We start from the raw sequence: 22,099 nt of genomic DNA, 5'->3' as shown, positions 1-22,099 counted from the left end.
GTCTTTCAAACAAACAGCAGTACAATGTGAAAGTGGAGGCTAGCAAAATACCATCTTGGACTAGACTGTATAGAGGACTATAAATAACTAGACAGCAGGATGTGGATGCATTTGGATAAGTCAATGTCTTTGCAATATCTGCAAAGTTGTGTTATCAGATGCAGATATGCATAGACAGACTATTCGATACAAATGGCAACAATTTAGCATATTCATCCAAAAATACCCAATAATTCATGTTTTTTTGTCATAGGAAATGGGATAAGACTAATAAACCTAACATGTACATTGAATTCCTGAGATAGAGCATTTCATTATTTGGGGCTTGTGAAACAATGTCCTCTGCTTATATAAAATACCCCAAATAAATAGGCTTATTATTTCCTATGTGAATCACCAAAACAAAGGAATCAGAAACTTGGCATTTACTTAAACTTTTATTCATTTTTTAACATTAGATTTTACACAATTTAGCATTTACCAAAACTACTGTATATAACATAAATGAGCACAAATAAAACATTTAAAATTGCCACATGAACAGATTCAAAATTAATAAGGGTTTTCCCCTCTGTTCTAGAGTACGGCACTACAGATGGAACCATATGTGAACCAGCACAGCAGTTTAAACATAACCCTGCAGTAACTGTAGCACCACCATTTAGAATGGCACCTGTCAGTTTTCTCATCATCAAGCTTTTCTCAGTGAAATATTTGACTGCACTCTTTACAATCTACCATTTTGACCTCAAAATGAAAATGTACTGTAGTGAGAATTAAAACAGCATATTTCACAAATTGCAATAAGACTAATTACAATCCTTATATTTCATGAGTCCTAACACATAACAACTTAAGAACAATACATCAAAAGGCAAGGCAAAGATCACTAATAAGCTAGTCTGCTCAGATCAGTTTACCAACTGTTCACAAAGTGCTAAGGAATCCTGTTACTATTGGGTCAGTAAAAGTGAACACATTCTGACTGTCCAACTCTTGATTGGGTGGTCTAAAATCTCGACTGACTTCCAGGTGCAGATTTATCTAGCTATAATAACATTCAAAACATTTAGCAAAAATCAAGTTGAAATTAACATTTTCATAGAAACATTTTTTTTCTTGTGAAAGATGCCTTCGGTCAACAACTGACATAATTTAGGACAATCACTGCCACATTAGCCATACCCACGACTATATGTTTAACAAAAGTGCGTTTTTGAGTTTTCCCTCGTCTGTATGAGTCCAGGGACACTTTTTAATCTGGTGGAATAGAACGATTAGAGCATGTATTAATGGGTATGTAAATGCCATGGGTAGGCTGTCAAATGCAAAATGAATATAGTACTGTGATACCAAGGCAACATGATACTGAAAATATTGTTTTTGCCATAAAATAGGAAATGTTTAGATTCCGGCAATACAATCTAGTGTGTTGCAGTGGTCTAGAAAAGCGTAACAATTACATATTTCCAAAAATACAGAGCTTCCGTAATTGCAACTTTAGGAGACAAATTAATATAGTTATGAAATGATACTGTACTACAATGAAAAGTACATTTACTTGAATGTTTATTTTTTGGTAGACTGTGACCTATACAATAAACTGTTTTTATACATAATAAAAGCAATTCTACAGCCTTGCTCGTACTGCAGTGTGTTGTCCTGTATAAGTGACAAGGCAGTGACAAGGATGAGATGTGGAAGCTTGCCATTGGTAGCTCCAACATTCCATCCCTGATCACAGACGGTTTTTCATAGGCTAACGTGACAGGACAGGTCCTTTGAGGAACCACCAGCAGAGCAAAGCTCAGCTTAATAAATTACATTCATTTTAAAATAGAATACAACATTAGTTATTGAACAATGTTAAACAAATAAAACTAAGTATATTCCATTTATTTCCATCAAACATTACATAAAAATTAACTTTTTTGAAAATGTTAAATAAAATAAAAAGTGATGGAAAAGGACAAAGATGGTAAGGACATGCGTAAAGGAGACTTCACTGTTGATTGTCTGAATTGATCAAACATCATGGAAAAAATCTCCTTGAAACTGTTTTTTTTTTTACACCTACAGATTTCACTCACACACAAAATGAAAAGGGGAGAATGAAAGACTGGGTAACAGTTTGCACCTGTGTGAAGTTTTTAAATGTTATTTCAAGAGCAAATAAAACATACAAGTTTGAGCAAAAAGGTAAAATAATGGTACGTGTAGATAAAATGTAAATAGTTCAATATTTTTTACTTTATTTTTGTCTTTTATATCCTTCTGTAAATAACTGGCTTCATTAGTCTTCTATACCCTACTGTAAATAACAGGTATAGACTTTGCACTGGTGGATAAATCTGTCTTGTGTTTTGTAAGTGCTAGTTTTATAGACCAGTTTGTAAATACAATGAAGCTTTGACAATAACATATGTAGAGTTATATGAGTTTCATTACATTTGTAATGTGACCACGTCCTACCACTAAAACATGTATTGTGATACATTCTACTTGAAAGATGTTAGACTATGATATCAATGTAGTAAACGTGAGGATATGATAAAGACAGCTGTATAAAGAGAAGAATGAGTTAGCAACATAGAATTACGATACATATCCAGTTTTCTAATCTCATCTCCAATCACTTTTTTTAGTCGCAAAAAACGTTCAACTCATTAAGCATGAAGCTAAACCATGTTACATAATGAACCCTCACTGAACATCATGCCAAAGCAGTCATGTTCAGATCTGTCAGATATTGACATTTAAAATAAAATAAAAGTCAGTGATCAATGAAAAGTTAAAGCAGTAAAAACTAACCCACTGTACAAAGAGTACCAATGCACTGAATTCACATCACACAAAACAGGTGTTCATTTTCTTCCAGAAGTGATTCTTGTGAGACTGTGGAGTGTTTTGAGAAATTGTGAGGGTTTTCTATTTAATGTGGAATATTTTTTCACACAGAGCCTTTTCAAGATGCATGTTATATACATTACTTTAGGCAATTCTACAGTTAGAATAAGACCAGATTAACAAGTGACCTCCCATCATGTGTAAGTAAGCCTTTTTAACAAAGATCACCACATGTACTGTACCTTTCTTTTGAAGTCTTATCATTCTGGTCCTCTTTTAATGTCTGTGGCCTCGGAGTATAACCACCTAACCCTTTAAATGTCTAATAGCTCACCAAACTCTTACTCAGCCTTTCAGTTCTTCTAAGGTGGCTTATTTTCAGCCCACCAAATCACTGTGCTAGGTCATTGGCACATCTGGTATATGGTGTTTCTTGGATGAATGCTAAAATACTCAAGGCCCAATAGACATAACGCAAACAGTGCAGCGCAAACAGACACTTGGAACCAGTGATCGCTAGATTCATTATCAATTCTGGAATTAGTGGCTGATTATAATCACTGCCATTTGGCCACCATAAGGTAGAAGAATTCAATGTTCTGCTATTATCATGTCTTATTCCTTCATCATAAAGGGACCAAGGCACACCGGGAGGGGGAGCAGTGATCCTATAATCAGAGAACAACCATCAGATAAACAACAGACTATCCCATCCTCTGTCACATTCATCCTTTACAAGAACAAGAGCACTCCTTCCAGCCTGATGCACAGGCCAAGTGTACATTTGTATATGGGGTAGTAAAAGCAAGAGAGCTTTTCAACGGTCTGTGTTTCAAATAAAAGGAATCAAACACTTAGATGCACAATCATTTCTGCAAAAAAAAGAAAAAAAAGAATTTGATTTCGGTGAGTGTTGTGTAGTTTTAGCAAAACATTAAAAAGGTCATAAAAGTAATTGTTGAATACCTTTACAATTACATTTTCAGAATCCCCAATCATGTGTGTATACATATAATAAAATCAGTCATTTACATATCAGTAATGGTAGTAGTCCTAGCAACACTGGTATATCATCAGTATATATATATTTTACCATAGCTCAATGTTATACATTGCCTCTAATCTTCTTCTCAGCATGCAGGTTGCTGTAGTTCTCTTGTGGAGCAAATGTAGTATTTACAGACGGGCTGTTTGGGACCTCTAAGGGCAGCGTCTTGACACTCTGTTCCTTTCCTGTTAGTTACTTGAGGATGATCTGTTTTAGGAGCAGAGATTGAGACATCATGTTACTCAATTGGTGGCATTCACAATCAACATGACCGATTGCCCTTAGGTCCAAGTAACAGTGCCAGTGAGTTTTTGGAAGACAAAAACAGTACTGATGCAGTTCTGTACAAGATTCATGGCAGGAAATGATGAAAGAAAGTTCTTATCTGCAGAAGTAGAACAGTAGCAAAACTGTGACCAGTATAATCAAACAATGCTGACGAAACAAAGAAAACCGTGGGTAAAATATACATTTAAATCCTGCATGTAAAACAAACATAATTCTGTTGAGTTGAGACATCTTTCAGATAAGATTCAGAGCTGAGGCAGTAGTCTACATATCCAGGTTATTGTAATAACATTGAAAATAAAAATAACAAAATCGACAACAAAAGCGCAAACTAAAATGTAGCAAATCTCAACAAAAACTAATTGAAATCAGAGAAAGTTACAAAAAATGATGTATAGCCTAGCTACAGATTTTTTTTGTATATTTATTTTATTTAACTAGGCAAGTCAGTTAAGAACAAACTCTTATTTTCAATAAAATACCCCCGCCAAACCCGGATGACTCTGTCCCAATTGTGCGCCGCCCTATGGGACTCCCAATCACAGCCGGATGTGATGCAGCCTGGATTCGAAACCAGGGACTGCAGTGACGCCTCTTGCACTGAGATGCAGTGCCTTAGATAACTGTGCCACTCGGGAGACAGACACATACACTGAGTGAGTATACCAAACATTAGGAACACCTTGCTAATATTGGAATAGCACACATACACAATCCATGTCTCTACTGTCTCAGGCTTTCAAATCCTTCTTTAACATGTCTCCTCCCTTTCATCTACACTGATTGAAGTGGATTTAACAAGTGACATCAATAAGGGATCATAGCTTTCAACCTGGATTCACGTGGTCAGTCTAAGTCATGGAAAGAGCAGGTGTTCCTAATGTTTTATACACTCAGTGTATATTCCATGTTAACAACCTGGGTGAAGTAAAATACCAAAACATCCAGCAGAATAAGCTTCAGGACAAGGCTGGTGGTTTGCAAGTATGTGTATGTTTTAATGTTCTCCCAGAATCTGACCTGACACCCCAAGTGGAAGTGTCTAAAAGAGGCAACACAGGAAAGTCACAGGCACATGTGACAGCCTTCTCACAAACACGTACACACACACACACACTAGGGCACTAGGGCTGGGCGGTATACCGTATTGTACTATATATCGGTATTGATGCAGGACCGGTTTGGGTTTGGGTTTTATAACGGTATTTGAACGTTTGGTTTGTTAAATGTGATACGCTGTGTGTAATGTCCATTTTCATAGTTTACTTCGCTACTTGAGTCATCTCTCTCCATACCAGTTTCCACACAGACCTAGCCCCCGCCCCCTGGTACTCAAGGAGCGCATTTGTTGTTGCTCGACCACGAGACACTCGCGTTCAGTCTTCATGGTCAATGCAGCACATGCAATAATGTTGATGACAACCAGTGGTGTAGCGGTGCCTTGAGAAGTGGGTATACTCTAATTTTGCCACAATTTTTGCCGAATGGCCCGTTCGGGCAAAGGAAAGGCACACCGTGTGAATCATTCTATGAGAAGCAGTGACATACACTCTGAATGATCTAAAATGATGAAGCCCATATTGGTCTTTCACAATCAGGCCAACCCAAGCTGTACTGTTCAGTAGGATAATAGTAGGCCTACTATTGAAACAGATAAACTGAGTCAGAAATTCACAGGTTCAGATTTTTACCCAATTTTTTCAGATTTTCGTTTTCAAAGTCAGACCTTTTTATTTTTTCTATTTATTTTTTAAACAACAAAATGGTATATTCTAAGTCCATAACAATGCTTAAACCACATCAGGGAGACCACTTTTGCGGTCCAAGTAAAATCTAATACATTTTGATTTCTGAGAGTAGTTCCCCTTTAATTGAAGTGTGCAGGCACATAGCACTGCTGTTTGATTAGCAGTGTTTCTCTAGCACATGAGATGGAGTTTGCAAAATGTATTTATACATCAAATACCTCCACTACACTACTTTGATACGTATCAGTGGGGATTAAGAAGTGAGTATACGCAATGCCCACTGAAAAATAAGTGGGTATACCATCCACTAAACCCCATCAAGGCTGTTTTCACTTTGCTTCTTAATATAAATCCACTAACATTCTATAACTACACTATTAGTTTGTGTTTCTTACATCTTGAAACAACTAGTTTGTCTTTTCTTAGCAAGATGGGCCTAAATCTTGTTAGCCTGATAATACCGGTGATGGTGTACACCTAAATCAGCATGTTGTTTTTGCAACAGTATCTTCTAAATCAAAGAGGAAGCATGTAAATGTTCGCTACATGAAGTAGCTAAGAGAATGCATTCAATATGTAACCAAATATTATAGGGTCCCCTAGGAAACACTGACCAACACGTTGGTTCCTACCCTGTCACAATAACTCCTCCCTGGCATTTTAATTAATTGTCATGTCAAAGAACACTGTATTCAAGTGCCCACTATTATATTCTAACTACAGAATTAGAATAATCATTCTATTTCCATGATTTCAACAGTTCACCCAAATGTTTTGCTCTAAATCACAAGTCAAATCGCAATTGGAACATTTGGTTAAAAATAAGGCCTTAATTGTTTGCCCATATCGTCCAGCCCATTGTGTGGAAATGATCTCAAATGAGTACAAGAAATGCAGAAATGTTTGAAAATGTCAACAATTATTTTTGATTGAAGTTGAATTGAACTGTATCAAACAATCAGAATGGCGGAAAACCCATTCAAATCACTTAAGAATGTATGTGTTGCCACCCTAGGGTCACGCACTATTCATGAAGCAAATTAACAACTTTTATTATTCAAAAACATAAAATGACCATCGAATACAGTCCGACTTAGAAAAAAAATACAGTGATATGATATTTTGTCCATAAAGCTCAGCCCTCACTCACTCACACACTTAAGTCCTTCTTGTGATAATAACAGCAAATTCTAAGCTTTAATTCATTCAATTGGTCTCTTTAGTCTGAGGGGCTAATTTAGGCTGGTTCAACCCATAGGCTTATCTATAGCTTATTTTTTTCTCTCTCACTTGACAGAATTATAGAAACACCTGCATTTAAAAAAAATCAATTGTCACTAAATAAAAAACTATTAAGGAAGTTCTGCAACGCACAACAAACTACTATTTGCAGATGAGAGCTCTCTAAGTGCTTTTTGTCATTACTATATTTAATACAGCATGTAGAATAATTCTAGTCAAGCTTGCTAATAAGCAAGGCAACAGGCAGGAGAGCCTTGATGTCATGACCAGCACTTATTCAGAGCTCAGGGATTCATGAAAGAAAGCTTTAGAAAAAGGAGCAAACCTGATTGGCTGGTGCCGTTGCTGCGTAGGGAACACTTGTGGCAGGAGTAGTTGCTGCAGAGACAGTAGCAGGCGTAGCACTGTACATCATGGGTACTTTTTCAGGAAGGGAACCATGGAAGCAATGAACAGGTAGCTGGAGCATTATGGTAACCATAGCAACGTTTAGTCTATTTCTTCTTCGCATGGTGAATACAGTACAACAACATCAGCAGCAAGCCATCATTAGGTTTTTATTTTAATGTAACCTTTATTTAACATTTTAAAAAAATATATATTTCTTTTGTTTAACTAGGCAAGTCAGTTAAGAACAAATTCTTATTTACAATGACGGCCTCCCCCGGCCAAACCCTCCCCTAACCCGGACGACGCTGGGCCAATTGTGCGCCGCCCTATGGGACTCCCGATCACGGCCGGTTGTGATACAGCCCAGGATCAAACCCGGGTCTGTAGTGACGCCTAGACCGCTGCGCCACTCAGGATCCCTAGGTTAGACCAGCAGATGGCATGCAATCACAGTGCAAAGGGTCATGCAATCACAGTGCAAAGGGTTATACAATCACAGTGCAAAGCAAGAAAGCATTGGAAAAATAATGGAGGAAAGCTGTTTTAAGTAACATTTCAGGAAATTTGTCAGATATTTGTCTGATTCTAGACTATTTGAAACTAAATGCTTCCAGTTACGACATGGAAAAATGATGTTTTGCTTAGCATATATCCTCATTAGGATGGTATCTTCACTGCTGTGTTAGAAATAACTTCCCCTTTTATACAAATAGAGGAAAGCAATTTGATATGGAAAGACCAAGACATGTCCAATAAAATCTCTGGGAAACTGATCAAACTGATCCTAATCCACAGAGCAGTAAAGAACTATAAATATCAACCAGCAGCGCTCGTAACTGATGTCACATATTTTGAATACTTGTATTATCTACAACGGTATGAGAACAACAGACACAAAACAAATAAACTAAATAATCATAAGAAAAAAAGTAGGCCAATCAGTGATGGCGAAGAGTATAAAATAAAAGCCAGAGCTTTGTCACGGACATGGCTAACCGAGAAAAAAAATATATGCTGAAACTTGTTATAAATAGACTTTCCCACAGGTGATTTAAAAATGTACTGGTTCCTAACGTATATAAAACACCCTTACCCCCTGACCCAGAGAATATTTATCCAAGAGAACATTGGAATAACAGGAAATTAATTTGAAACCAACAGAGAGAACATTCCACCCATATTCTCCATTCATTAGAGGTGATATCAGAAAAAAGAAACAAGGGACCTACCAACGCCGGGAGCAGGAGACATGCAAAACACGGACCCTGTGTGATTGTGCAGTGGGAAGTGAGTAGAGGAAAATGAGGGAGAAAAAAAACAGGTTAGCTAGTTTTCAGCATGCTTTTACATATTCAAAAACCAAATACAAGTCAGACATTAACCCCTCAATGGAAACCAAGGGTTATTTAGCTTGGTGAGCATACACAGATACAAGCACATGACAACCGATACGTGTTAGAATTATAGTGTGTGGGTTTAAGTGTAGGGTGTAGATGAGACTTGCATAATAAAATAGCTCCTGTCGACTGACATGGGAATCAGTGCTAGGGCAGCCAGGCAGTACAGTAGTTAATTTAGTAGCGCGATAAAGCATCTAACAAGAGTGCACAGTGGCTGTTACTGTTGATTATGGCTGTCAGAGGAAGGCCATGTTGAGAGAAAGAGCTAAGCTCATGATATAATTAAGCAGTAAGGCCCAAGGGGGTGTGGTATATATGGCCAATATACCACGGCTAAGGGCTGTTCTTATGCACGACGCAAAGTGGAGTGGCCATATACCACCAACCCCCGAGGTGCCTTATTGCTATTATAAACTGGTTACCAACGTAATTAGAGAAGTAAAAATAAATGTTGTGTCATACCCGTGATATACCACGGCCGTCAGCCAAATCAGCATTCAGGGCTCGAACCACCCAGTTTATAATGGTATATAAATATAGGGTTCTACTTAGCCATGTACTTACTGTATCACAACAATGTAGGCCAATAGCCTGAATTTGATACATTTGATTAAAGCAGGTCTCCTTCAACCAACCTGGATGATGTCATCTGGACGCACTGATATATCTAACTGCCAGGACATTGAACTATTACGTATGTGACAGTGACATTGAATGTGCATCATTTGCAAAAAATTAACAGCTCAAATTACAAGGTGTTGCATTACTTCATCATAGCTAGGAATGCAGAAAAACAAAGAAAGACACCTGACTCACAATAAACCACCTTAAACAGATATAACCACCAAATATTAGCAGTTGAGGAGTGAATGAGGAGTGAATTATAATTATAAAGTCCTCATTAGTCATAAAGGGACAGTGGAGCTGTGGAGCCATGGATTATACTCAGACAGCTGGGCTGTGGAACCATGGATTATACTCAGACGGCTGGGCTGTGGAACCATGGATTATACTCAGACAGCTGGGCTGTGGAGCCATGGATTATGGATTATACTCAGAGAGCTGGGCTGTAGAGCCATGGATTATATTTAGAGAGCTGGGCTGTGGAACCATGAATTATATTTAGATAGCTGGATTAAATAAAATAGCTATCGATCATGGATTATACTCAGACAATTGGGCTGTGGAGCCATGGATCATCCTCAGAGAGCTGGGCTGTGGAGCCATGGATTATGGATTATACTCAGAAAACTGGGCTGTGGAGCCATGGATCATACCTGTGGGATAGAACGCAGCTGTCTGCTGGAGCTGTGCATTGGCCAGAGCCTGCTGGTAGTGCAACATACTGGGGTTGAAGAAGGAGCTGGCTCCGTGGCTCTTCTCCAGTGCTTGTCTCTTTGGAAGGGGCTGCAGGCAGCCATAAGGGAATGCCTGCCGAGGACAAAGGACATGTTAACACAACACAGATAAAACACTTAACAGTAGCTCTCAAAAATCCACATGAGTTTTATACTGTATGTAAATAATATCACTGGCTATGAGCTTTATACTGTATGTAAATAATATTACAATCATTGCCAAATGGTAGAGCAAAACTGTATACAACTATTAAATCACAAAATAAAGGTATTTATGATCAAATTAGTGAATGGCTAAAACTTCATACTGTTAATTTAACACCTATTAAATTACTGAACGATAACTGACGGTGAATGATTCTGTACACATACTAGAGGAGTCTTAATTAAGAAGTTATAAAAACAAAAATGACAAATTAAATTATGTGAGTTGCTACAGTACAATTAATAGCTACATGCAAAGCAAAAGGTGAAAGGTCAAAGTACCAGGTCTACAGTTGCCTCGAGGGGTCGCTTCATTGCTTTGGCAGTCGACTGAGTCTTTTAATAGCAGACAGCGAGCACATGATGGCAGTGGGCCAATGGGATTCAAGCGTATTAACATACAGGTAACAGCAAGCAGAGGTGCGTCATGGGGACAGCATTGCATTGTGGATAGGTGAGAAGGAGAAAACAAAAATAATCTGAATGCAGTTTACCACCACATACAAAACAATAGGCATGCACAATAAACACATGTAACTGATTCAAGGAAACATACGACTGACTCCTGAATTAGTATGTAAGCATTTACCATACTCATTAATAGCTTAATCTAATTTAGAATTACAACAATACTGTGCAACGACATTAGGACTGAGGTTATCTGCTAATGTAGAAAACAGAAACAGCAGTAGATCAAAATATGTTCATCATTATCAAATCATTATCAAATTGAATATACAGTTTAGGGCTACTAAATAAATGTTCTAGTAATGCATTAATTGACAGACAATTGCTATACCAGGATTGTACATGATACACATCAATTTGAAATAGAGACAAGAGGTAAAAGGCTAACTGGCATTAGCTAGGCTACTGTGAATGGTCACCCTTGTGAATTTTTTCTCGACTGAGAGCTAGGTCTGATTCATGTAATCTTGAGTGTTTTACATGTCATACTAAATAGGGAACAGAGAGAACAATATACCCACTGAATTGATTACTTATGTACAGAATGTGGAGCTCTGTTTATTGTGAGATTAGGTATCAAATTTGCACTTTTTGTGAAATTTATTAAACACATTCATCGTTTCAGTCAAAAACCGTACCTTCACTACACTACAAAATTCCTCAGCATTACAGACGTATCACTACATGACCAAAAGTATGTGGACACCTGCTCGTCGAACATCTAATTTCAAAATCATGGATATTAATATGGAGTTGGTCCCCCCTTTGCTGCTATAACAACCTTCACTCTCTGGGAAGGCTTTCCACTAGATGTTGGAACATTGCTGCGGGGACTTGCTTCCATTCAGCCACAAGAGCATTAGTGAGGTCGGGCACTGATGTTGGGCGATTAGGCCTGGCTCGCAGTCGGCGTTCCAATTCATCCCAAAGGTGTTTGATATGGTTGAGGTCAGGGCTATGCTGGCCAGTCAAATTCTTACACACCGATCTCGACAAACCATTTCTGTATGGAGCTAGCTTTGTGCACAGGGCCATTGTCATGCTGAACAAGGAAAGGGCCTTCCCCAAACTGTTGACACAACGTTGGAAGGACAGAATTGTCTAGAAAATCATTGCATGCTGTAGCGTTAAGATTTCCCTTCACTGGAACTAAGGGGCCTAGCCCAAACCATGAACACAGCCCCAGACCATTATTCCTCATCCACCAAAGTTGGCACTATGCCTTGGGGCAGGTAGCGTTCTCCTAGCATCCGCCAAACCCTGATTCGTCCCTCGGACTGCCAGATGGTGAAGCGTGATTCATCACTTCAGAGAACACGTTTCCACTGTTTCAGAGTCCAATGGCGGCAAGCTTTCCACCACTCCAGCCGACGCTTGGCATTGTACATGGTAATCTTAAGCTTGTGTGTTGCTGCTCAGCCATGGAAACCCATTTCATGAAGCTCCCGATGAACAGTTATTGTGCTGACGTTGCTTCAAGAGGCAGCTTGGAACTCGGTAGTGACTTTGTGGCCTACAACTTGTGTGGCCTACCACTTTACAGCTGAGCCATTGTTGCTCCTCGAAGTTTCCACTTCACAATAACAGCACTTAGTTGACCAGGGCAACGGTCTGACTTGTTGGAAAGGTGGCATCCTATGAAGGTGCCCTGTTGAAAGTCACTGAGCTCTTTAGTAAGGCCAATCTACTGCTTATGTTTGTCTATTTAATTTATCCGTTATGTTACCAGGTAAGTTGACTGAGAACACATTCTCATTTACAGCAACAACCTGGGGAACAGTAACAGGGGGCTGAATGAGCCAATTACAAACTGGGGATTATTAGGTGACCGTGATGGTTTGAGGGCCAGATTGGGAATTTAGCCAGGACTCCGGGGTTAACACCCCTACTCTTACGATACGTGTCATGGGATCTTTTAATGACCAATGGAGATTGCATGGCTCTGTGCTCGATTTTAATACACCTGTCAGCAAAAGGGTGTGGTTGAAATAGTAAAATCCACTAATTTGAAGGTGTCCACATACTTTTGTATATATAGTGTATCAAGGTACTAAAGCATTTACCAACTCTAGTAATACTAGTGCTGTAATACAACAGTATTTAAGTAATTCTGAGACCATGCAAAAAATGAAAACAGATGATAACTGATAATAAAATATGGAGGAACAGAAAATAGCAGAGCTAGGATGGAGGATACAGAACAGTCTATGTAAGGCCATGCATGTTGTTGTTTTTAACAGCCAAAATAGAAGTCTGAATGTGCCATTATGTGAAATGTGTACATTGTGTACATGAGAGTAATGTTAACTGTTGAATCAGCTATTCAAATGCTGCTGCTGGAGAATGTGACTATGGATGTTTAGCAGATAGGGCTTTATTCTTAGGAACTTCTCGGAAGTTTAAGATGAAGGCAAAACCAACAGCAGACAATAGATCACAATGAAACAAGACAGTAACTGTAGAAACAGGGTTCACTTTGCAGCAGCTGGCAAATCGAACATAGATTTTCAAAAAGCATGAAAGCAAAACGGCCAAAGCTAGGAACAGGTTAGTTAATCAGCGAGGTAAAGGTTAGTTAATCAGCTAGGTTAGTTAAACAACTAGGTAAAGGTTAGCTAACCTGCTAGGTAAAGGTTAGTTAACCAGCAAGGTAAAGGTTAGTTAACCAGCTAGGTAAATTATAACTTTAGTTAAACAGATAGGTAAAGGCTAAGATGAGTTAAACAGTTAGGTAAAGGTTAGCTAACTAGCTAGGTAAATGTTATCTTAAGTTAAACAGCTAGGTAAAGGCTAGCTTTAGTTAAATAGCTAGATTAAGGTTAGTTAACCAGCTAGTTAAATGTTATATTTAAGTTAAACAGCTACATAAAGTGTAGTTAAACAGCTAGGTAAAGGTTAGCTTCAGTTAAACAGCTAGATAAAGGTTAGTTAACCAGCTAGGTAAAGGTTAGTTAACCAGCTAGGTAAATGTTACATTTAGTTAAACAGCTAGATAAAGTTTAGTTAAACGAATAGGTAAAGGTTAGTGAACCAGCTAGGTAAAGGTTAGTGAACCAGCTAGGTAAAGGTTATATTTAGTTAAACAGCTATGTAAAGCCTAGCTTTAGTTAAACAGCTAGGTAAAAGGTTAGCGTCACATAACGAGATACACAAATGTATGTTTATGCTATGTGACAGTTTAAAGGCAATTGAGGACTACTACTTACTTGGCAAATTACATTTTGAGTCTTAAGAGCATATATTAGATGCAACAATCTTTAATCTATAATGTAGCTACATTGTATATAAAAATAGGGTGGCAAGTAGCCTAGCGGTTAGAGCATTGGGCCAGAAACAGAAAGGTCGCTATTTCAAATGTCCGAGCTGACAAGGTCAAAAACCTGCAGGTGTGCCCTTGAGCAAGGCACTTATCCTTAACTGCTCCAGGGTTGCCGTTGATAATGGCGGACCTTGGCTGTGACCCCCTCTCTCAGGGGGAGTTGGGGTAAGCAAAAAATAAATTTCCAATTCAAACATGCGTATAATACACACTTGTAGATGTGTGAAATAGGACAAATATAAGCACCCATTAAATTATTATTATTTTTATAAATAAAGCAGTGCTCCACATTCAATAAGTTAGCTAATCAACCAACAAAGGGTAATTGAATAGGATTAAGATAGTAGGCCTACTGCTGTGAATGAAGAATGTGTTGCATTTTAAAATGAATAGGACAAGTTGCCCTTAATCAGAAAGGATGCTACAGTATTATAGTAGCTATATAGGCCAATGGTGTTTGTTCTATGCTGCTGCACATGGGTCTGGAGGGAAGCATCTTACCATGGCTGCAGCTGCTGCCTGGGCTGCCACAGCCGTATGGTTGACCTGGTGTTGAGAGGATTTGATTTTGGCCTGTAAGTGTGCAGGGGGGTGGAAGTACTTGCACTTCTCCCTGGAGCAGCGCGACTTGATGTAGTCCATGCAGACGGTGACCGTGTTGTCACTGGTGTCGATCATGGGGCTGTCGCTGGGGTGGGCAAAGCGGCAGTCCGTCTCGCCTCGCGCACAGGTCCCCCGCTGGAACTCACGACACACCTACAATAGGACAACCACACAGGAAGAGATGGATGAAGTAATAGCACCCTGGAAATGTACCCTGTTCGACAGTCAACAGGCATTCCGTAATGAATGTGCACTGAGTGTACAAAACATTAGGAACACCTGCTCTTTCCATGACATAGACTGACAAGGTGAATCCATATGAAAGCTATGATCCATTATTGATGTCACTTGTTAAATCCACTTCATATCAGTGTAAATGGAGTGGAGGAAACAGGTTAAAGAAGGATTTTTAAGCCTTGATACAATTGACACATGGCATGCGTATGTGTGCCATTTAGAGAGTGAATGGGCAAGACAAAAGATTTAAATGCCATTGAACAGGGTATGGAAGTAGGTGCCAGGCGCACCGGATTGTGTCAAGAACTGCACCGCTGCTGGGTTTTTCACGCTCAACAGTTTCGTGTGTGTATCAAGAATGGTTCACCACCCAAAGGACATAAAGCCATGGGACGTGAAGGGATGTGAAGACATATGAAGGGATGTGAAGGCATATGAAGGGATGTGAAGGGATGTGAAGAGCATTAATGCAGCTGTGGTAAGAACTCAGGCTCCATGTTCACCCCTCACAAAACAGACATGTATCTAGTCTCTGAAGAATAATGCTGCTAGGTTTTTCATACTCAACAGTTTCCCGTGTGTATCAAGAATGGTCCACCACCCAAAGAACATCCAGCCAACTTGACACAACTGTGGGAAGCATTGGAGGCAACATGGGCCAGCATCCCTGTGGAACACTTTTGACACCTTGTAGAGTCCATGCCCTGACGAATTGAGGCTGTTCTGAGGGCAAAGGGGGGGGCTGCAACTCAATATTAGGAAGGTGTTCTCAATGTGTTGTATATTCAGTGTATTAATACAGCATATCTCAGACAATGATACGGCCTTGTTCTTGTTTGTGTGAAGGTGATTTGATACCTCCAGTTTGTCGATACGCAATAGCTTCTGGGAGGGGGAAGAGGAGGACGAGTTGGAGCTCTGGAGTGTGACCGGGGGGCTTCCAGGGACCATGACTGGGGTGCTGGGGAGCAGCTCCGTGGGTATCAGGCTCATCCCATGGCTCATGGAGGTCATGGGAGTAAGGTAAGGAGAGTAGCTGAGACCTGGGCTCGTACCAAGCCCCTGGGTGACATTGAACGCAGGCTGTAAAAGAGAAGGGACAGCAGTCAGTACAGACACTACTACACATCTGAAATGAAGGATCTGAGTTTTGGGATGGTGTATAATTAAGCAATAAGGCACGAGGAGGTGTGGTATATGGCCAATATACCACGACTAAAGGCTGTTTTTACGCACAACGCAACGCCTGTTGAACACACATCCTCAGCCTTTGCCACCTTCTATAGGAATTTAACGACTGCATAGGACTATGTTTTAGATGACTGCCTGCGAATGCTTATTGAATTGTTTTATTTCTGCCTTTTTTATTCCAGACATTCTGAAATTCACCAAAGCATCCCATGTATGTAACTTTAGTCTTTCACTTTTCAATATACTCAAAAGAAGAAAAAAATAGGTTTTCTTTGAAAGCAATACATCTAGGATATAGGCCTACTGAGTACATAATGTACAAAACTGCCTCTCTGCCACTGTCTGAGCAAAGTGACACCTTGTGGTCATAATGTGTATCACATGCAATGCACTACAAGTAGCCTAAAGAAATTAAGTGGCCAATTTCATTCCCAAAAGGCCTGGATACAGCCTTTAGCCGTGGTATATTGGCCATATATCACCAACCCCCGAGGTGCCTTATTGCTATTATAAACTGGTTACCAACGTAATTAGAGCAGTAAAAATAAATATTTTGTCATACCCGTGGTGTACGGCCTGATATACCACAGCTGTCAGCCAATCAGCATTCAGGGTTCGAACCACCCAGTTTATAATGTCTGATATACTACGATTTTCAACCAATCAGCATTCAGGGCTCAAACCACCCAGTTTATAATAAACTGTACTTACTACAGGCTGCATGCTCGTGCCTGGGATCATGAAGTGCATCTGCTGGGCTAGCATGGCTGCTGCCGTCTTCTGCTGGATGAGGTTGTTGCGTCCGTTAATCTCTAGCTGGGTTTTTAAATGAGAAGGCGGATGAAGGTACTTACAGTTTTCTCTTGAACAACGACCCTGGAATAAGAGTAAGAACACAAAAGAAATCTAAATATTAGACAAGATAAATCCCTTAAAAACGTAGGCCTAAGCCTAGCATGAGTAGTCTATGCCTACAGCTTTATAAATATAATATACATATTTATGTTACATAAAGTGAAGCATCCTTACTGGACAGGGTCACTAGAATTCATTGACAACCAAGGAAAGCGACAAAGACGTCCATAAAAATAAGACACAAAATACCATTCCCAGAACATTCATGAAAGATTCATGTTGAGCCTCAATCATGTCCTGAAGATGCAGTAGCCCACGCCCCTAACAGACCAAGACCATCCAGCTCAAAGGACAGGACACTAATGCAATATCAGGAAACTCAATCATAGTGACACAGAATCACACCTTCACACTTGAAATGCTTTTCTGTGGGGACAGATAGTATGGTAGTTTGGCTGATGCTATTGTTATTGCAGAGGCAGTATGATTGACAGAGAGGAGCACACTGCGCCCCAAGACAAATGCACACAAGAGATGGATGCCTGTAGAGCAGGTATTCCCAAACTGGGGTACGCGCAAATGCCGTCAGTGGTACGCCAAATAAAAATGTGATTCAAATGCTTTTTTTTTTTTTTTTTTTTTAAATCACAGTCTATTTATATTTTCCAACAGGGCTATACATTTGTATGAGTTTTTTTCCCCTCGCCTGAGAAGCCTTGTTTCAATGCCAAAAATAAAATTAAACCATCTAGTGTTCAGCAAAATAACAACACAATGTCAAATACAGGTAGCCTAGTCAAATAATTAACATCCAATCACATTAACAGTTACTCTCTCTCGGGAATTCCACTAACGGTCTGTATGTTGCCAAACGTAGCTGCTGCACATTCCGTTTGCTCGAATGGATAAATGGTTAAAAAAAGTAAGGCCCGCGTCCATAGAGACACACACCAGCTCTACTGGTGGTACTGCTACTACCAGCAATAACGACAAGTTGTTCTGCTTCCACGAGCACATCCAATGCTAGCATCAGTAATTCTACATTTGTTGTTAGCCCAGCTAGCATGGACACTGACAGTTGTGAATCTGATGCAGCCGAAGAGCTACTGCCCTCTTATCCGGGAAAGCACCGAACAACAGACAGGGACGTTGGACCATCGAAGAGGCGCAAATATGACGAGAACTACATTGATTTGGGGTTCACTTATATTGGGAGTAGTGTCTTTCCTCAGCCACAGTGTGTTACACACTAACGGTCAAAAGTTTTAGAACACCTACTCATTCAAGGATTTTTCTTTATTTTTACTGTTTTCTACGTCGTAGAATAATAGTGAAGACATCAAAACTATGAAATAACACATATGGAATCATGTAGAAACCAAAAAAGTGTTAAGCTGTAGTTTGAATTTGGCGCTCTGCAATTTCACCGGATGTTGTCGAGGTGGGTCGCTAGCGGAATGCCTGCGATAGAAAGGTTAAACAAATCAAAATATATTTTATCTTTGAGATTCTTCAAATAGCCACAGCTTTGCACACTCTTGGCATTCTTGGTGGTGACCTAACGTAATCGTTTGTGGTGCTTTCGCTGAAAAGCATATTTGAAATCGGACACTTTGGTGGGATTAACAACAAGATTACCTTTAAAATGGTATAAGACACATGTATGCCACTTTCACTGGCTGTTGTCATATCATCCCGTTAACGGGATTGCAGCCATAAGAAGTTAAAGCTTGGTCGCAAATGGGTCTTCCAAATGGACAATGACCCCAAGCATACTTCCAAAGTAGTGGCAAAAAATTTAAGGACAACAAAGGTATTGGAGTGGCCATCACAAAGCCCTGACCTCAGTCCTATAGAAAATTTGTGGGCAAAACTGAAAAAGCGTGTGCAAGCAAGGAGGCCTACAAACCTGACTCAGTTACACCAGCTCTGTCAGGAGGGATTGGCCAAAATTCACCCAACTTATTGTGGAAGGCTACCCGAAACGTTTGACCCAAATTAAACAATTTAAAGGCAATGCTATCAAATACTAATTGAGTATGTAAACTTCTGACCCACTGGGAATGTGATGAAAGAAATAAAATCTGAAATAAATTATTCTCTCTACTATTATTCTGACATTTCACATTCTTAAAATAAAGTGGTGATCCTAACTGACCTAAGACAGTGATTTTTTACTAGGATTAAATGACAGGAATTGTGAAAAACTGAGTTTAGATTTAATTGGCTATGGTGTACGTAAACTTCCGACTTCAACTGTATGTCTGTTACGTTTATGGGGGGTCAATTAAGGAAGACATCCTCTTCCGCAAACCAGGACAACAGGAGAGGATATTTTTTAAGTACTGGACAGCTTTGTGACATCAAATGGACTTTGGTGGTCAAGATATGTTGGAATCTGTACTGATTGTGCAAAAGCCATGACAGGGAGACATAGTTGAGTGGTAACACACGTGCAAGCAGTTGCTCCCAACATCACTTGGGTACACTGCAGCATCCACCGAGAGGCTCTTGCTGCCAAGGGAATGCCTGACAGCTTCAAAGACATTTTGGACACGACAGTGAAAATTATTAACTTTGTTAAAGCAAGGCCCCTGAACTCTCGTGTATTTTCTGCACTATGCAATGATATGGGCAGCGACCATGTAATGATTTTACAACATACAGAAGTGCATTGGTTATCAAATGGGCAAAGTATTGACATGTTTCTTTATATTGAGAGCTTAAAGTTCTTTACCGACCATCATTTTCACTTGTCTGACCGCTTGCATGATGACGAGTTTCTCACACGACTGGCCAATCTGGGTGATGTTTTTTCTCGCCTGAATGATCTGAATCTAGGATTACAGGCACTCTCCACAACTATATTCTATGTACGGGACAAGATTAGCTGTTTGGTGAATCTATTAATTATGTATGACAACTGGAGTCTTTGCCACAAAAAAAATAAATAAAAAAAAATAATAAAAAATAAAACTAAAAAAATTATAATAATAAAAATAAAAAAAATAAAAAAAAAATATAATATATATATATATACACTGCTCAAAAAAATAAAGGGAACACTTAAACAACACAATGTAACTCCAAGTCAATCACACTTCTGTGAAATCAAACTGTCCACTTAGGAAGCAACACTGATTGACAATAAATTTCACATGCTGTTGTGCAAATGGAATAGACAAAAGGTGGAAATTATAGGCAATTAGTAAGACACCCCCAAAAAAGGAATGGTTCTGCAGGTGGTGACCACACACCACTTCTCAGTTCCTATGCTTCCTGGCTGATGTTTTGGTCACTTTTGAATGCTGGCGGTGCTTTCACTCTAGTGGTAGCATGAGACGGAGTCTACAACCCACACAAGTGGCTCAGGTAGTGCAGCTCATCCAGGATGGAACATCAATGCGAGCTGTGGCAAAAAGGTTTGTTGTGTCTGTCAGCGTAGTGTCCAGAGCATGGAGGCGCTACCAGGAGACAGGCCAGTACATCAGGAGACGTGGAGGAGGCCGTAGGAGGGCAACAACCCAGCAGCAGGACCGCTACCTCCGCCTTTGTGCAAGGAGGTGCACTGCCAGAGCCCTGCAAAATGACCTCCAGCAGGCCACAAATGTGCATGTGTCTGCTCAAACGGTCAGAAACAGACTCCATGAGGGTGGTATGAGGGCCCGACGTCCACAGGTGGGGATTGTGCTTACAGCCCAACACCGTGCAGGATGTTTGGCATTTGCCAGAGAACACCAAGATTGGCAAATTCGCCACTGGCGCCCTGTGCTCTTCACAGATGAAAGCAGGTTCACACTGAGCACATGAGCACATGTGACAGACGTGACAGAGTCTGGAGACGCCGTGGAGAACGTTCTGCTGTCTGCAACATCCTCCAGCATGACCGGTTTGGCGGTGGGTCAGTCATGGTGTGGGGTGGCATTTTTTTGTGGGGCCGCACAGCCCTCCATGTGCTCGCCAGAGGTAGCCTGACTGCCATTAGGTACCGAGATGAGATCCTCAGACCCCTTGTGAGACCATATGCTGACACATGCAGATTTGTGGCCTGCTGGAGGTCATTTTGCAGGGCTCTGGCAGTGCACCTCCTTGCACAAAGGCGGAGGTAGCGGTCCTGCTGCTGGGTTGTTGCCCTCCTACGGCCTCCTCCACGTCTCCTGATGTACTGGCCTGTCTCCTGGTAGCGCCTCCATGCTCTGGACACTACGCTGACAGACACAACAAACCTTTTTGCCACAGCTCGCATTGATGTTCCATCCTGGATGAGCTGCACTACCTGAGCCACTTGTGTGGGTTGTAGACTCCGTCTCATGCTACCACTAGAGTGAAAGCACCGCCAGCATTCAAAAGTGACCAAAACATCAGCCAGGAAGCATAGGAACTGAGAAGTGGTGTGTGGTCACCACCTGCAGAACCATTCCTTTTTTGGGGGTGTCTTACTAATTGCCTATAATTTCCACCTTTTGTCTATTCCATTTGCACAACAGCATGTGAAATTTATTGTCAATCAGTGTTGCTTCCTAAGTGGACAGTTTGATTTCACAGAAGTGTGATTGACTTGGAGTTACATTGTGTTGTTTAAGTGTTCCCTTTATTTTTTTGAGCAGTGTGTATATATATATATATATATATATATATATATATATATATATATATATATATATATATATATATATATAGTATTTTGATATATTTTTTTTAACTCAAAATCTTGCCAAAGCATATTCTGTAGGAGGGGTTAACATGAATTTAAAATAATTTGACATGATTTACATGCATCGTGTCATGAACGTATGGACTTTGAAATGACCAAGGGAGAGGTTAAAACGTAGGCTTAAGCTTACTCCCACACTTTACAATAACTCTGTCGCAGAGGTCTTAGGTAGTCTCTGTATAGGCTA

At 40.0% G+C, this 22,099-nt stretch overlaps 1 protein-coding gene across 8 annotated transcripts in view; it reads right to left on the bottom strand.

Annotated features, from left to right (window-relative positions):
* Positions 1 to 424: 424 nt before the first annotated feature.
* LOC120064118 (muscleblind-like protein 2a) overlaps positions 425 to 22,099 on the bottom strand; it is a 41,512-nt gene continuing 19,837 nt past the window's right edge. For 2 of the 8 annotated variants that reach the window (XM_039014476.1, XM_039014477.1), the window contains exons 3-9: positions 17,055 to 17,219; positions 16,011 to 16,235; positions 14,814 to 15,068; positions 10,808 to 10,861; positions 10,241 to 10,394; positions 8,793 to 8,828; positions 425 to 4,102 (exon numbers count right to left, since the gene is read on the bottom strand). In XM_039014476.1, the coding sequence (XP_038870404.1) occupies positions 3,978 to 4,102; positions 8,793 to 8,828; positions 10,241 to 10,394; positions 10,808 to 10,861; positions 14,814 to 15,068; positions 16,011 to 16,235; positions 17,055 to 17,219 (1,014 nt within the window). In that variant the 3' untranslated portion in view covers positions 425 to 3,977. Of the gene's footprint in view, positions 4,103 to 7,498; positions 7,594 to 8,792; positions 8,829 to 10,240; positions 10,395 to 10,807; positions 10,862 to 14,813; positions 15,069 to 16,010; positions 16,236 to 17,054; positions 17,220 to 22,099 lie in introns of all 8 variants that reach the window. The other 6 variants (XM_039014478.1, XM_039014479.1, XM_039014483.1 and 3 more) reach the window with 6 other exon arrangements.

The sequence above is a fragment of the Salvelinus namaycush genome, chromosome 19 (assembly GCF_016432855.1).
Source record: "Salvelinus namaycush isolate Seneca chromosome 19, SaNama_1.0, whole genome shotgun sequence".
Lineage (NCBI taxonomy): Eukaryota > Metazoa > Chordata > Actinopteri > Salmoniformes > Salmonidae > Salvelinus > Salvelinus namaycush.
This window is presented reverse-complemented; position numbering and strand designations above follow the sequence as displayed.